Here is a 17,024-nt window from a genome sequence, read left to right on the forward strand (position 1 = left end):
AAGGTTAAAATCAACCTCTGATGGTCTCTGAATCTTAAGGTCTTCTTTTTGCCAATGTCTGAGTCACTAAATGGCCTCGCAGGTATTAGGTTTAAACGAGAAATGCGGATTATACGAGGCTCACCGCCAAGAGATATATTAAAAGTAAGCCCTACAAGGGTCTGAATAGCCTCATTTTTGGGATCCACTCAAAAAATAAGAACATCTACCTTTGATTGACCAAAAATTAAAAATTCATTATTTGATACTAGAAACACTACTTATACTATATCAAACATTCAGAAAGCTCAAATATGGTATCGAGAAGGGAAACATGTATGCATCTTTCTTTATACTTAGTTATATTATATTACTTAATTATTAACCAGAGCTCCTCATTAGTCTTCTTTTCTAATCATTAGAATCGTTAATACACTGGTCATCAAGTTACTTGGTCTTACATCCTGTCTTCCCACACCGATCCGCGTATGCTAGTCCATGTCCGAACTTGAATACTGGATCCTTGGTATCAAACGGCACATCTTCCTTAGACGCTTCGACAGCTGCATTCGAACGTGGCAAGTCATACGGCAATTTGCCTTCAGGCTCAGCAACACCAAATATGATATCGAGGAACGCCTCAGAGCTACTTCCAAAGCTAGCTAGCATTGCCACTGATTGATCTGCAACTTCAGGCACTGCGGCCGGTCGATCTAACATCATGTCGACGATAGTCGGCACCTTCGAGTATATAGTTTCTTGACGCGCCCGTTCTTCGGCGGAGAACTCAAGAGATCCGGCGTGGAACCCGGACTCGAATCCTCCTGGTCGCGGTTCGTAAGGAGCTGCCAGCCGTAGAAGAGCGTAATCAGCATCCTCGGGCTTGTCCACCACCGTATAAGTACGATTTTGAAGTAAAGTCGCATTGAAACCTTCAATATAGAATTTAGTCTCCGACCCAACGTTACGAAGTGGCAAAGTCTCGTTCTTGTTGGTAAGCAGTGTGTACGAGCGACGCTGGGCTTCATTGCCTAAGCGCGTAAAATAATCATTCCCAACAATTCGAGCGGCAGCATCTGGGTCGACGAATGGGTTATCAAAAAGTCCCAAGATAAACTTTTCGCGCAGTAGCTTTCGCACAGAGGCATTGATGCGTTCTTCGCTTATAACACCCTCGTTGACTAACTGCACGATCAGCTCAGGACGCGTCTCGCCGCCGAATTGGTCGCACCCGGCTTCGAGGATACGCGCTGCTCGCTCTAGCTCTGATAAGTGCTCTACTCCCCAAGCTCGAGCAGGCATGTATTGACCAGCGATGTATGTATCAGTAATCAAACCCCAGTCGGTTACCACAACGCCCTCGAATCCGAGCTCGTTGCGTAGAAGGTCTGTGACAATCTCCTTGTTAAATGAAAACCCTACAGGTTCATACTGAGTGCCAATCGGACGGCTGTAGTACGGCATCATTTGGCGGGCGCCTACGGCGACAGCTGCCTTAAAGGGGATAAGGTGGTGGTTGAAGTTATTCCCAGGATAGGTCTCGTTCTTCCCATAGGTGAAATGGCTGTCTTCACCGTTTTCCATCGGACCTCCACCGGGAAAATGCTTCGTCACGGTACTCACTGAAGTAGAACCGAACTTCTCGCCTTGGAAGCCTTTGATATATGCCGTAAGGAGTGCAGCGGTTAGGTTCGAATCCTCACCAAATGTACCAGAGATTCGTGCCCACCGCGGCTCTGTAGACAGGTCTACTTGCGGGTGCAGCGCAGCGCGTAGGCCGACGGCTAGATATTCTTCTCGAGCGATCTCAGCGAATCTCTGAACCAAGCCGACATCTCGAAGTGCAGCAAGCCCGAGAGTTTCGGGCCACTGAGAGAAGCGGCCTGCATTGAAGCCAGTTCCGATATTCTCAGTGAAGTGGTGTCGAGGATCAGAAGATAGTGTTATAGGAATTCCAAGACGCGTCTCTAGAGCTCGTTGTTGGACAAGATTGTAGAACTCAGCAGACTGCTTCGCATCGGTGATATCACCAACGAGGTTAAAATGGGTTATGAATTGGTCCCCAAGCATGAAGTTGGTGCTATTCCGGAAGGCAGCTTCACTCCCTTCATCTAGCGTGCCGTTAGGACCCATGAACAACATCGCATGGAACATTTGACCAGCTTTCTCCTCCAGGGTCATCCGCTGAAGGAGATCTTCAACTCTATCGTTGACACATAGAGAAGAGTCCTTATAGGCTGGGGCACTTGAATTATTGCTAGTTGCATAGCTGAGGAATGGCTGTTTCGACCCGCGGGGTGTGCTGAAGCAGAAGCCATTAAGAGGCCACGCTGATAATGCCAATAAGGCAAGTAAACGAGAGCTCATTATTCTTCGTGATATTGAAGGATGCTTGATTCGAGAGCGGTGGCTCGGTGCCTGGCTTGTAGAGATTCATAACTTGTCTTCCCCGAGACTCTCTCCTATTTATGAAGCTACGGCAACATGTACGGCGGTAATGGAGAGGCAGAGATTTACGGCGAACCACGTTTGAAAACATCACGAAAGGATCATAAGATCAAAATGATGTCCAGCCGATACTGAATCAGGTCTGTCGGCCCTTCCATCGGCCTATACTTCGTACACTACTGAGTCCGCTGTCTCGGCACACGTGGTTATGCCCCCAGCTTTTGCTTCCCCACGCCAACTTATCCAGACAAAAAGGCAATTTGGGGTACAGTATGCGGAGACTGTGGGGACCCCAACCGGGTGTAAGCGGCGGTCCATCCTAATACATCTTGGGTCGGAATAAATTACCACTTCTTGGCATTGCAGAATAATGATTCTAGCAAGGATATTGAGGAGATTTTTTCGTAGCGCGGGAGAATAATCGGTAAATCTCTGGAAGTCGCTATTATTTAAACCGAATGCCTTAGAGGGTAGAGGTAGACCTTGGTATAGATAGGTATTAGTTCATGCCTAGTAAAAGTTAGCTTCTATGATGCCGCCTTACCTATTATGAATATGTCTCTATAATCTACTGAATCGTGTAGTTCAGCAGGTACCTCGTTACGTTATGAGAACGTACTCACTATTATCACCTTCTATAGACGAAATTTCCCATATACTCCTTACTCTTATACAATGTGTGTACCTTGTGAAGCTGGTCTATCCTTATTGTATTAATGCTGTTGAGTATTATAACACGTTTTATAGTAGAGTAATATGCCTAATACCAAATGTTAATCCTAGAGACTTGATAACATGTTCCACTTATAAACATACCTTAATAAACTAGAAATCAATAGTCATAGTGTTAGTTTAGTAAAAGTGCTATTAGTTACTCCTGAAAAATAGGCAGTGACGCGTCCGCGCTTCCTATAGTCACTTGTTATGGAATCTTCTGTTTTAATCTGTAGACCATTTTTGGATAAGTTCATATCTGTCTAGGTAGGTAAGTGAAGAACATGCTATTGTTTGACTTGGCAACAGGTTGGTGGTCTATCTTCAATAAAACAAATATAGTAGGCTATTATGTTGTATAAAGTTGTATAAAATCAGCTCTCTTATGCCACATATAAGTCTGGCCTTTCTGATTAGTTAGCCACACCTCAACGCACATCCAATAGACTTTTTATAAAATCAATTAAATAGCCTTATAATTATTTAAGATATTTAATAATCGGTATTATTCGATAGAGCTTATTGTGCATAACCTTTTTTATACCTTTTGCATCTTTTGCAAATCTTATGCGATAGAATGACAAAGGAAAATGTTGCCAATTGCGGGGCGATTCTACGGATCTGATTGATTAGAAAATCCTACTTCATATAAACGGATTATCAAATACTATAAAGTTTACACTGTGCATTTCAATGATACAGTCTTTGCTGTACCCCAGATTTTACAGGGACTTACCATTACTATCGCCCCACTTGCTCCGGCATCGCAAGTAACTTTTTGTGTGGTCCAATCAAAATGACTGAATTGTCAATTGTCGCAATGAATTTTGTGTGTTACTTTTTTTTTTTCGCTGAAGTATTTCTTATCGCATACCTTTGCTCCTGCGATGCCAATTCAAAAGTATGAGGACAGCTAATATCCTGTGCCGTAGAGGCACACCTCTTCGAGTACGTATATTTCATATATTGCACCCAGTCCTAGAATTAATTAATACTTTATATAGGGTCTTCTAACTCGAAATTGCCAAGGACGCATCCCTTTAACACGTACCTTTGCGACTCCCACATTCGACACCTCGAACCCACGAATACCGCCGTACCTAAAGTTGGCCAAGAATTATGAAAAGGTCAAAGAGGTACTGGGCAAAGGGGCTGCCCTTACCTTGGCTGAGAAGATTCTCTATAGTCATTTAGATAATGTCGAGGAATCCCTTACAACTAATACGGATGGTGGACGAAATATTCGAGGGACGGCAAATCTTAAGCTAAAGCCTGATCGAGTTGCCATGCAAGATGCCTCAGCACAAATGGCCCTTTTACAATTCATGACCTGCAATCTCCCTTCGACAGCTATCCCGGCTAGCATTCACTGCGATCACTTAATTGGGGCGAACGAGGCGCACAGGCTGACTTGGAAGCGGGAATCAAGGTAAACCAAGAGGTATTTGACTTCCTAGAATCTGCGTCGAAGAAATACGGAATCGAATTTTGGCCTCCTGGTGCTGGTATTATACACCAGAGTGTCCTGGAAAATTATGCTGCTCCCGGCCTGATGATGCTGGGCACTGACAGTCATACGCCTAACGCTGGAGGTCTTTGTACGATAGCAATTGGTGTTGGTGGGTGCTGATGCTGTTGAGGCTCTTGTTGGCGCGCCATGGGAACTTAAGGCCCCTCGTATTTTAGGGGTAGAGTTGACGGGCAAGCTTAGTGGCTGGGCTGCACCAAAGGATGTCATTCTTAACCTCGCGGGACAACTTACGGTGCGCGGCGGTACTGGGTTCATTATCGAGTACTTTGGACCTGGTGTAGAAACACTTAGCTGCACTGGCGCCTCGACAATGTGTAACATGGGCGCCGAAGTTGGCGCTACGACTTCTATTTTCCCCTTTAATGCCGCCCACGTACGATATCTGGAGGCGACACACCGACACGATGTAGCAAGGGAGGCAAAGAAGTTCTCCGATATTATTCAGCTTAAGGCTGATGCTGGTGCGAAATACGACGAAGTTATTACCATCGACTTATCCACACTAGAGCCTCATATCAACGGACCCTTTACCCCTGATCTATCTACGCCGTTATCTCAGTTTAAGCAAACAGTACAGGAGCAAAACTGGCCTGACAAGCTATCAGCAGGTCTGATCGGAAGTTGCACAAACAGTTCGTACGAGGATATGACACGTGTAGAGGGCATGGTCCGTGAGGCGATAGAGGCCGGTTTAAAGCCCGCATCCGACTTTTACGTAACGCCGGGAAGTGACCAAATCAGGGAAACTTTACGACGAGATGGTCCTCTGGATACGTTTAAAGAAGCCGGTGGTACTGTACTTTCAAATGCCTGCGGCCCTTGCATTGGTCAATGGAAGCGACATGATGGCGTCGAAAAGGGGACCCCTAATGCTATACTTACCTCGTATAACCGTAATTTCCGTGGCCGCAACGACGGAAACCCAGATACCATGAACTTCCTCGCATCGCCCGAAATCGTCACCGCCATGACTTTCGCAGGCACTACCACCTTCAACCCTATTACCGACTCGCTTCCTACCCCATCTGGCAAGGAGTTCAGATTTACTCCTCCATCGGGTCTCGAAATCCCAGCACAGCCGTTTGAGATAGCTCGAGAACAGTTTCGACCTCTTAGCCAAGCCCCCGACCCGTCTGTTGATGTAGCCATTTCACCCTCTTCCGAACGTCTTGCGCTTCTAGAACCGTTTGACCCTTTCCCTACCTCCGATCTCTCAGGCCTTCGCGTATTAGTCAAAGTCACCGGGAAATGCACGACGGATACCATCTCTGCTGCCGGTCCTTGGTTGAAGTATAAAGGCCATCTTCCCAATATTAGCGAGAATACACTCAACACAGCGATAAATGCAGAAACTGGCGAAGTTAACGTTGCTTACGACTTAGACGGGTCTAAGCACACGATTCCCGAACTAGGAAAGCGCTGGAGGGAGGCTGCACGACCATGGTTAGTGGTAGCAGAGCATAACTACGGAGAGGGTAGCGCACGAGAGCACGCTGCGCTCCAACCGCGATACTTAGGTGCCAGAATTGTGCTTTCCAAGAGCTTTGCGCGTATCCACGAGACGAACCTGAAGAAACAGGGTGTCGTGCCGCTGACATTCGCCGATGAGGCTGACTACGATAAGATCAGTGCTGGCGACGAGGTATCTACGATTGGCTTATATGAGATGCTGCAAAATGGTGGTAAGGGTGAGGTAGCACTTAAGGTGAAAAAACAGAAAACCGGAGAGGAAGTGCTTATCAAGACAAAGCACGCTGTTAGCAAGGACCAGGCAGGTTTCATTCTGGCGGGTAGTGCGCTGAATCTGCTCTCGAAAAAGTAAGTGACGAGGATAAATTTGAAGATAGATGGAGATTGCCCTACGTGCTGGATGACAGATATGTATGGTCTATGTTCATATGGCAAAATTATAGACAAGCATGCTAAGCGGCAAGATACGAAAAATTTAGTCGAGATGTAAAAAAGAAATATAGACATGATAACGTACCTCTATCCTCTACTCATTTTACTCCGGAAGCCATTTCATTAATAAGCTGTTACATATTACTTATAGCATTATTGATGTTTCCTACCTATTTTCATAGTCGTCAAACTTTAGCCACAACGAAGGGATAAATACCTATGTATAGTAAGCATGATGTAATAACTAGTATAAAATGTCCAGCCTAATTCACTACCTGATATACTTATTGCCTTACTTGATTATTAATTTAGCGACTACATTATAAGGGTAGGTAGTAGTTAGTAAAGATGACTATAACAGTCAAAATATTAAATTCAGCTTAACTTTTAAAAGAGATTTCATTACCCGGAACCCCGTCATAATCACTTATTAAATAGCTAACCTGATGTTTCAGAATGTTGCTGGTAATTCTCAAAGGTAACCCTCACTAAGGATTGTGGCGTATGTACCCCGTCGATCTATTGTAACTCAACGGAAGTAATATAAATTATAGCTGTGTAATTAGTAACAGTCTATAATTTTTGTCTCACGTATCTGTTCCTTCAACAAGAATAAAAAAGCTAGAACAAAAAGTACGATTCCCTTAAAACTACTGATGATGCCAAGCATTTATATTGAAATACTAGGTAATTTCTGGTAATACCATACGCATAGTAATTTCTCAGGATGATATCCGAGTCGCATGTAAATGCGACCAAGGTGTACAGTGTCGATTAGCTACCTCGAACCAACCTGGTTCATTTAATATTTCTAGCTCTTCCATGAACTTCAAGCCACCTCCTAGTCGGTAATATATTCCTCTCCAAAGACGCCTCGCGCCACCCGATGCAATGCTCTCTAAAAATCATTTCCACATTGTCCATATTGCCGTGCCGTTAAGAGCCTAGCTATTCGTAGCAGCGCCAGCCAAATACGTTATATATGTGCATTTTTGAATAGTTCTCGGACAATCAACTTCGCGGGTAGCTAGTTTAAACGGCTTCTGCTGGATCTTCCTCCATTTCGATATCGCTATCTTCATCTACATTAGTAATTTTACTTTCCATTTCCTTTTGTTGGATCCCATTTTGACGGCCATGATGCTTTTGCGCGTAATACTGGTCTGTCATCGCGTCTAGTTCATCTAGAGCGGATAGCCAGGCGGGGTTATTCCGCACTCGATCAGGTAAGTCGATTCTAGGCGCATTGTCGCCTTCTTCTAGTCTCCGCTTTACTGCACGAGCTGCAACTTGGCCAAAATTACTTTTTCTACTTCCTCGTTGACGAATCTCGTTCTGCTTTTCGAGATACCACTTCTTGGAGCGAGGGCGTGTCCAGTGGACCCGCGGGTCTATATGACCAAAATGTGCTGCTGGACGAGTTGGGCGCAGAGGTTGTTGATATTCAGGTAGAGCGAATGATATAGAGCCAGGTCTATTAGCTTCATTAAGTTTGCCGTATATAAGAGTCGAATTTATCAGGATCATGTTTGGATATCCAGACCTGCCGCCTTTCCTCGGGGTTCAGATGTTTCCAACGTCGGTTTTGAATTATAGATGCAAGAGTTGACTCGCCGGCTGGTGCGTTGATAGGCCTCTTTGCGGCGTTTCGATTATTGGTGAACGGTGCAGTCTTTGGCGCAGCGTGATGACGTTTTGCTAAGGGACGTTTCTCCGTCATCTGCGGCCCACTGACTGTCTGCGTACCCGAAGGATCTAGATCTCCCTTACTTGGTGACTGGTGTGTAGGATTAGATGCTTCCTCAGAATTTAACCGAGGTAGCGGAGTACCTAAATCAATTCTGGGGGTTTTGGGGGTGGAAATATTATCTTTGTTGGATTTTCAAGTATATTGCGTATATACTCATTTACTTGTTCCTTCGTCGGAATCCCATTAACCTTTATAGTGTCTGATGTTGCAACTGTAGTAGGAGCAGTAGACACTACTGGAGGGGGATTAGCAGCAGCACCATTGACAATTCTTCCAGTATCTTCCGCCGGTATTGGTACTTCGTTTTTTGGTTGACCTTGATTATCATCTTGCCTGGCTTCAGCTGCGGGGTTTTCAAGGGGCGACTTAGGACGGTGGACAGAGACCTGTTTGTCGTTGGCTGGTTTGGGTTCCGTAGGGGGTGAAGCGACCTGCGAGTCTGGCGAAGGCAACGTTGGCGGGGGCCGAGGTGCGATATGAACGTGAGGCTTCCGCGGGAGGGGCCGAATTGTCGAGTAGGAACTTACTTTGCGAACACCATTCTGCTCCTTCCGACCTGTTGCACTATTTCGATGAGGCTTATTTGTGTCTTTACTTTTGGAGACTTGCACCTTTATTGACTCTCCCTCGCGTCTCGACTCGGAAGCAATATGTGGAGTGCGAGGGTTCGGACCTCCAGTATGATCTTCTTGATGCTTCTCTGTACTGACCTTCAGATTTTCAACGGCATTACTAGAAGGTCGGGGACGAGGGTTGTCATCTTCTGTGAGGTCTATGATTCCTTGAGTTGGAACTTTATAACTCTTAGAATTGTCATATAGACCTTGTTGCTTATGTGACCGATCCTTGTAGAAGGACTTCGAAGCTGAACGATCATCCCGTGACCTAGACCTTGACGACGTCTCTAACGGAGAAGAGACTCCTTTCTTTGGCCGAAGAGCAAAGTCAGAAGCTGCCACGGGTTCATGATCGCGTTCACCAATATTCGTCGATGCCGCAATAGGAGATGAATAAGAGCCGCTCTCAGAAAATGAGGAAACACGATGACGGGCCTCTATTTCGCCTTTATCCACGTCAGTAGACAATCTTGGCCGTTTTGGTGGCCGTTGACTCGAGGAAGCAGTATCTTCAGTAGAGCTAGCATAAAAAGGATGCTTGGGCTCATGCTTTCGAGTGCCTACTGGTTCATGCTTCGGGTTAGAAAACGCGCTGCCGACGGTCTTTCTCGCTACCATTTTGATGGGAAGGTGCTTCTTTTCGTTCACAGGCCCCGCCATTGGAAGGGGAGCCTTCACAGTGATAGCATCTCCTAGCTTCTCCGATGGGGGGATCGTGGCAGCAGAATTGCTTTTGGGCTGTGATGCGGACCGTTGCAAATGTTCATCATTGCTTGACTGCTGATGACTGGATGGAGTAGAAGAGGGCATCATAACGGTTGTAGGCTTAGGTGCGTCTATGACGTCTGAGTATGTTGGTGTGCAATAAGTCCCTTGATGAAGATGGTAGCTTCGCATTCTTCGAATTGACATCGTTGTAAGATGTACTGATTATTCTCCATGACTCAATTTGTGGGATAACCCAATCACACTCTATCTAAGAACGTGATGCGGCAGGAAGGAGGCTTCGTTAAGTCCCAATGCGCGGGTAGCCGCGAGGGCTTATGAAAATATCGATAAGATACCTGCGTTCGTTCCCTTGAGTTTTGTCGAAGTCGTGTCATCTTAGCCGCCTTTTCCCTTACTATGGAAATAACTTCAGTGATTACACTGGGAACTACCTGAAGTAGAAAGTCAATACTTGAAAACTATGAAATAAGTGAGATATCGTGGGGATGCGCTACCGGTAAATTTAATTACTAAATCAGATAAAAGTAGAAACCAATCTGGGTAGATAATTAAAAAAAAAACGAGAAAAAAAGAAATGTGAGTTGGTGGGGTGAATGACAGACAGGTACTTAATGAAATGGTTGAACAAACCCGTTAAAAAATGGCGGCAGCAATAATAACAGGAAGATAGGGGAAGTAAGAGCTTGCTGAAAAAAGTGGCTTGAATACTAATCCGTCTTGTGATATTGCTGGCAGTCTTATCTTAAAAAGATGAAGGATTGTGGTATACCCAACTTATATCTTTAGATACCAATAAGAAATGAGGTCCTATAGACAATGTTAGATTGGATATAATAACTAGTCTACACACCCGATAAACGATAACGAAAAACAAAATGGGAGGCTTGTCTCAGATCTTTTCAGTTTTTAATTTGAGTCATCAACCTGCAGGATACACCGGCTTCGAATTCCGAACCTCGCTTATCACGATCCCCAGAGTTTGGGGGGGGGGAAGGGGGCGTATATTCACCGCAGCCTTTGGTCCTGCCTTATTGCGGTAATGCAAAGCTAGGCTCCTATATAGCGGAACATGCAGCTATTGCTGCAACTTTCTTTGCCTTCTCCCCCAAGAGATAGACGGGCCAATAACTTAAGTGTGGCGAGTCCTACATAAGATGTTGCGGGGGGTTGAAGACGCGTTCTCAAATAGAAAACACCGGCTGAATTTGAGGCGGGTTATAGAATTTAAAACCAGCAATATCCATAGATGCAGTCCGCCCTTTTACCATATTTGTTCATCATAGACAAGCCTCGCCACAAAAATAAAATAAAATAAATAAGGACTTAAAGCGAAGAACAGCAGTAAGTAGAAATATTTGAAAAGCAACATACCGGTAACGATTAATACCTTTGCGGTATAGGATCCAATACGGCTGCAAGGCTTCCTCGTCATGGTCCGAAAGGGAATTTAGCTGGCAAGCTTAAATAAACACCAAAACGGATTAGGATCGCGCCGATCGGGATTTTACACTGCGTAAAATGGATGTGAATGGCGTTTCTGACGTTACGGAAATATTCTTCATCACATCGCATCAACAGTCTCAATAAGTCGGTGTGCAAATGTCAATTCGGGAAAAAGAATATACAAACGGGAAAATAGTTTGGCACATAAAAGATGAATTTCCTAGGAACAAGTACGGCGGACTATTATGACATTAGTGCCAAAATCAAGAAAATAGGTCAGGGCTGTCCAAAAAGGGTAATATATCGAGTGCACAGTATACTATGCGGGGTATATACAAAATTGAATACAGAATTCTTATATTTATAGTAACGTTTCGAATATTACTAGCATAAATTAACATAAATATTAATATTTTATTTAAAGTATAATAAAAATTATTAAAATAGTCTCATAATATTGCTGATTTATTTCGTAAAGATAATGTGTAGTATAAAAGGAGGTGTACAGGTGGTCATAAAGGGTATCACGTGCCGTATAAGACTTACTGGATATTGATATAACACGCTATACGACACGCCAGCCAAAGGATATATACATGCAACCTATATCATTATTTTCGCATTAATCAAGGCTATAAAATGATACTAATTATATTTTTTGAAATGGTATATTGGTAAAGTTATTCAAATAACTAGTTATGTGTAAATGTTGTTTTTAAATTCGTGTATTTTGAGGCTAAGATAAAGGCTATATCTGATTGGCTATTTAACTTTTGGCCGGCTTTATAGCCTTTTTAATAACACTACCAATCTTGGGTCAAATTACATGCAATTTGGATTGTAATTTTATTCTTCTTTTAGTCAAAATATCAGTGTTTTTTAGAAAAGATTTGGATAGATACTCGTAAAGTTATTATGGTATAAGGTTAAAAGGGGTGTTAATTGTGTATACAGCGCATATTAATTGAGCTTACACTGTATTTTTGCCTTACTATTACCTTATTAGACCTAGTGCTATTGATTTTCTTGATTTTGGCACTAATGTCATAATGGTCCACCGTAACAAGTTCAATGCTGGCTGTATGTATGTAAATGATGAGAATTAGCGTCGACGGTCTACTGTCCATAAAGTGGCCCGTGCGATAGGTTTAAGATGTGGAGTCGCTTGTCGGACTATTGTTTTAACGGAGTTTATAATTTGAGGCGATAGGGAATAATCTCGAGAGCCGTACCTTCTTTTACGAACTTGGATTATTACGATTGTTATCTTAGGTAATGTATAAACCTAGGTACATAAATGCTATATTCATTTAGTCGTAAGATAGAATGGACTTGCCCTTTCTATCTCAAATCGAGGGAGAATCTTCTTTGACTTAGGGAAATAAGAAATGACCAGCCGAGATTAATATAACCACTTCAGGTGCACTTGCATTATCCACTATGTCACACACGAATATTCGACAATTACCTAAAGTATCTCTTACATAAATTACAAGTCGCACCTTGTTTCATTCTTTTCTATCCACACATTTAGTTGATGTTCGGTCAATATTCACCCAAGTATACCGATCAGAAGACCGCCTCCACTAGGACCAATCACCAATCATAGAAGATCCCTTATTAGCAACGTTTCAATAATCTTCATACGGATTCCCAACCGCATAATTGACACGTCGCGTGCTATCTATCCATCATCGCGGTAAGCGCTATTTAAAATTTATATGCAAAGATTGCCTAAGGAATGATTAGTTCTACTATGCTGTCATGTGTGCCTAAGAAAACATACCTATTATTAGCAATATTATTAGTTACGTTTATAGCGCGCGCTTAAAATACGCGACTTACAACGTTGACATTCCATATCATATTTCATAACGTAGTCATATACGAGGGTGATAATTCCCCCACGCCTTACGATTATGTATTAAAGTTGATAATATCGCAAAACTACCTTACCAAAGTATTTCAATAATTACATGATAACAATAGTCTTATAGAACAAGCTTATTTATCCTGTAGTTATCTCTTTTCGTTAACTATACTTATAAATGTCAGCGCAATATCTGTATAATATCACGTTACACACAGCAACTTGATTTACTATACTACCAAACTAATTTAACGAGCCTTCTTTATTTTATCATGTCTGGTAAAAACAACTACTTAAAGCAGCAACCTTAACATTCGATTTAAAACCACACCTAAAGTACTTCTACGTCGCATCCGAGTCCATTTATATTAAAAAAAAATTTTTTACCAAAAGTTTTTGTTATAGCACCGCAACTACAATGCTGTTGTACCTCAAAATTCCGGGTAGTAGTGGTTTTCAGACAAATAGCGGACTTAAAGAGAATATAAAAAATACAAGTCATATTACTATTTCCATATCCTACACGTTTGTATAAACCCTTACATCCAAGCCTACACAGTAATTAAGGATAAGAATAGGATACACAATTGGACAAGAGCCCTAACGGAATGAGTCTACATCGTGAAACTGCGATTGCATCCGCAGAATGTAGGGCTATTACCATTGTTCTTCGCGACAGTATGAGTGGCTAGATTCCAGCCAACTAAAAGCAAGCACATCCATCGACCGGATCTGATTGGCTAAACATGATTATCGGAAGCATATATCCTAAGCGTACGTGTGGCCAGGTCAGTTGTTTACGAATACAGTCTCGATAGATCATATTATGAAATACACCTACGGCTGAACGGCTTCGCTGATTTTGCAAGTCAGGTCACCTAGGATAAATGCATCCAGCGGCCGATGTCACGTAGCAGCTCATGAAGTGGCCCAATAATACAAATCCGATCGTAGTTGAACAAGTCGCCAAGCTTTCACCGATCAATCTTGACGCTGCAGCCGACGCCTCTTACCATAACGTGATGTCAAACACTTCGAGGGATAACTATACAAGTTTCCATGAAAATTGCTAGGTACCTAGCAATGGAGAATTTGCCTACGCGACCTGATATGTAGGCCTGTTCACGTTCTTTATATGAATAAGACCCATAATATGTATATAGTCGAGAAAATGCAACTGGAAGCTTTGGGTAATAGCACCCACTGAAGCCTCATATCCTACAGCAACTAATTCAAACCTGAGTGTTTATAATCAAATTTATATTCACAACTCGCAATATCTGCAGAATATATACAATGAACATAACTACCTATATAACTTGGGTTAAACGACCAAAGCCCAATCAAAATAAGTTCCCTCAGAAGCTAACTCTAGGACGCAAAGACCCTTCACAAGTAACCACGGTTCTAATTCTTCAACTCATACAACTGACTAACAGCCCCGAGCCCATCCTTCGAATACAGCGCCAAGAAATGCGTAGCATCGCGATTAAACACGCCCGGCCAATGCGACGCCGCCTCGCCGGTAACCACGCTGCCGGACCACGTCTTACCTCCGTCCACGCTAGTAATAACCTTCATCTGCGCGCCGTCGTACCCGCTCGTGCCCTCCACGTCCTCGTTCGTCATGAAGCTGGCCACCAGCGTGCCCCACACGTTGTACACCTGCGGCGCCCCCGCCAGCTTCCCGTTGCGCGCCGTGTACAGCCTGCCGCGCGAGCCCCACGATCGCCCGTCGTCGTGCGAGAGCACGTAGTTGACTGAGAAGACTCCGCTTTCGGTGTTTTCAAAGACAGCACTATGGCGCGTTAGTATTCCATGTGATAATCAGAAGCCGGCCCCTGAGCAATGCTGGAGAGTGCGTGAAGAGATACTGACATGAGATTTCCGTTATTGTCAATAGGCGCAACACCAACCATACCATCGCGAGAATTCTTATCACCGCCCGAGACGGCAATCCAATGAGACCACGTCGCGCCGCCGTCCGTGGAGTACTTCATAAAATTGTCCTGGTCGCCCCCGCTGTTCTCAGCAGAGTAATAGCACTGCAGCGACCCATCCCTAGCGATCCGCAAGAACGGCTCCCAAAGACCATTGACGCCCGACGGGACGTGTTCCTCGACGGTAGAGAGATACTTGAAGGTCTTGCCGCCGTCGTCCGAGTACGAGATCGAGATGCGGAAGTACGTGTAGTGCCAGTCAGCGCCCATACGGTCGTGGTTCCGGTACGCGTACAGGATGCGGCCGTTGGGTAGCTGAAGCGGCATGGCGTTGTTGATGTCGTGGGTTGCGATTTCGCCTCTGAATACTTCGCCGAGATGCTCCCACGACTGGCCGCCGTTGGTCGACTTCACGACGCGCAAGACATTTTGAGTGCCGTCCTTGGCGGCGTACCCGCCGAGCAGGCTGCCGTCGTTCATAAAGCTGACTCGGACGTACTCAGAGTTGGTGTCGATCACTACCGGCTCACCGGCTTTCACGACGCGGCCCGGCAGGCGCTTGGCGAGGGAGGCCGGGGCGGCTGATGCTACCTCGACGATGGCAAGTGCCGCGAAGAGGATCTTAGAGACGAACATGATGCACAGTGCTGATATGCTTGTAATTGATGTAGATCGTGATCGTGGTCGTCACACAGCCTATGTAGATCATCATATGGGCGTCTAATAGTTATAATATAGACACAGTGACACATTGTCGCAATGCCCGTGCTAGTACTACCATTAGAAATACCATCGCATCCTCGGTTCCTCTTGTTCGTCGCCTTAACGAAATCATTATCATAGGATTAACTAGCCAGGTGAATATACATAGTAGTATGCAAGGTCCAATTGTCAAGTGCAACTGTCCAGATTTGGTAACATAGTGTTTTTGTATAGCTTAATATGAGTATAGTGGATTACTTATAGATGCTCAGAGACTCAAAGGGGCGCCGCCGACTAGGGTTAAAGTTGAATTTGGGCTATTTTAGCAGACCGATTATAATCCTTATTCGAGAAGGTGGTTTCGCCAAGTTGGTATGTGCCAGCCATTGGACTTGAGGCGGTTCCGAGAGCCGTGATGTTCCAGGGCTGGATCGTACGCTATGATTAATATTTATAAGTTTACCTTGGAACCCGTACCCTGGGTGCATAAACTGAAGCTTCAATTACAAGGGGGAAAAAGTTAAAGTCCAAGGCTTCCTTGATATTCGTTTGCAGCACTTTGAGGAGTGCGCGATTAGGCAGGTAATGGAACGTTTCAATCAATTAAAGACAGGTGCTGTACTTTTTGGGCACTGGGAACGTGTTTCACTCGCTCCTACCGAACGGCGATGTGACATCAAATTCGGTCTTATTGAAATCGGGAATATTTAATAGACTGAAGGAGAACCAGCATTATGCTAGAGCTGTCAAGATTATCGTATTTACCGAGACCACGATGACTATTCTTGAGTTCTGTGGTAGAATTATGAATACGAGCGAAGTAATACTGACGGTCTATGTAGAGCTACGTCTGCTGTAAGTGGCCTAAGAGGATCTTGTCGCTTAACGTATTCTATTTTCAAGATATACCAGAACAGAGAAACTAGAATGCAAAATCAGAAACATGAAAAAAAAGAAATAGAAAAAAGAACATTCGCAAATATTATATAATCGAAGCAAGTCTATTTGCAACAAGGTTGTCATCAAATATAAGCATAAAAGTAATAATTGACAGACAGAAAAGACAAAAATAACCTCGAGCTAGTAAGAAACACTTAAAATCACGTGCCTCAATCCAGATTTTCCCTCCCGTGGTCAATATTTAACCCGACCCGCTCTTCTCCCCCCATTTACCCACTCCCACAACCCATCGGCCAACTCCGATCGTACCACCCATCCTTTACATCGTACCACGCACCAGGCCAGAATGCCATAAGCGTGCACAAAACGACCTGATTTTTCAGCCTCTCATCTCCGGTCCCTTTTCGCCGGCTACTAAGATATCCTTAGATATCGCCCTTCTAGCTGAATAACGCGCAGCCGCGTGGCGTGACATGATGACTGCTCTCTGCCTCTCACC

General features: G+C 44.2%; 4 protein-coding genes across 4 annotated transcripts; 1 reads left to right on the plus strand and 3 right to left on the minus strand.

Annotated features, from left to right (window-relative positions):
- Positions 1-426: 426 nt before the first annotated feature.
- Positions 427-2,346, minus strand: GL218_05248 (putative beta-glucosidase C; the record flags this gene model as incomplete). The annotated part of the gene is made up of 1 exon (XM_033581899.1): positions 427-2,346. One exon carries the CDS (start codon positions 2,344-2,346, stop codon positions 427-429), a length of 1,920 nt encoding a protein of 639 aa, XP_033434447.1.
- A 2,636-nt stretch (positions 2,347-4,982) lies between these two features.
- Positions 4,983-6,494, plus strand: GL218_05249 (putative aconitate hydratase, mitochondrial; the record flags this gene model as incomplete). Its single annotated transcript, XM_033581900.1, has 1 exon — positions 4,983-6,494. The coding sequence occupies one exon, from the start codon at positions 4,983-4,985 to the stop codon at positions 6,492-6,494; it is 1,512 nt and encodes a 503-aa protein (XP_033434446.1).
- A 1,910-nt stretch (positions 6,495-8,404) lies between these two features.
- On the minus strand, positions 8,405-9,754 carry GL218_05250 (uncharacterized protein; the record flags this gene model as incomplete). Its single annotated transcript, XM_033581901.1, has 1 exon — positions 8,405-9,754. The coding sequence occupies one exon, from the start codon at positions 9,752-9,754 to the stop codon at positions 8,405-8,407; it is 1,350 nt and encodes a 449-aa protein (XP_033434835.1).
- A 4,636-nt stretch (positions 9,755-14,390) lies between these two features.
- Positions 14,391-15,559, minus strand: GL218_05251 (uncharacterized protein; the record flags this gene model as incomplete). The annotated part of the gene is made up of 2 exons (XM_033581902.1): positions 14,391-14,781; positions 14,862-15,559. The coding sequence occupies 2 exons, from the start codon at positions 15,557-15,559 to the stop codon at positions 14,391-14,393; spliced, it is 1,089 nt and encodes a 362-aa protein (XP_033434836.1).
- Positions 15,560-17,024: the final 1,465 nt, after the last annotated feature.

This window comes from Daldinia childiae, assembly GCF_008694065.1.
Source record: "Daldinia childiae strain JS-1345 chromosome Unknown Scaffold5, whole genome shotgun sequence".
Lineage (NCBI taxonomy): Eukaryota > Fungi > Ascomycota > Sordariomycetes > Xylariales > Hypoxylaceae > Daldinia > Daldinia childiae.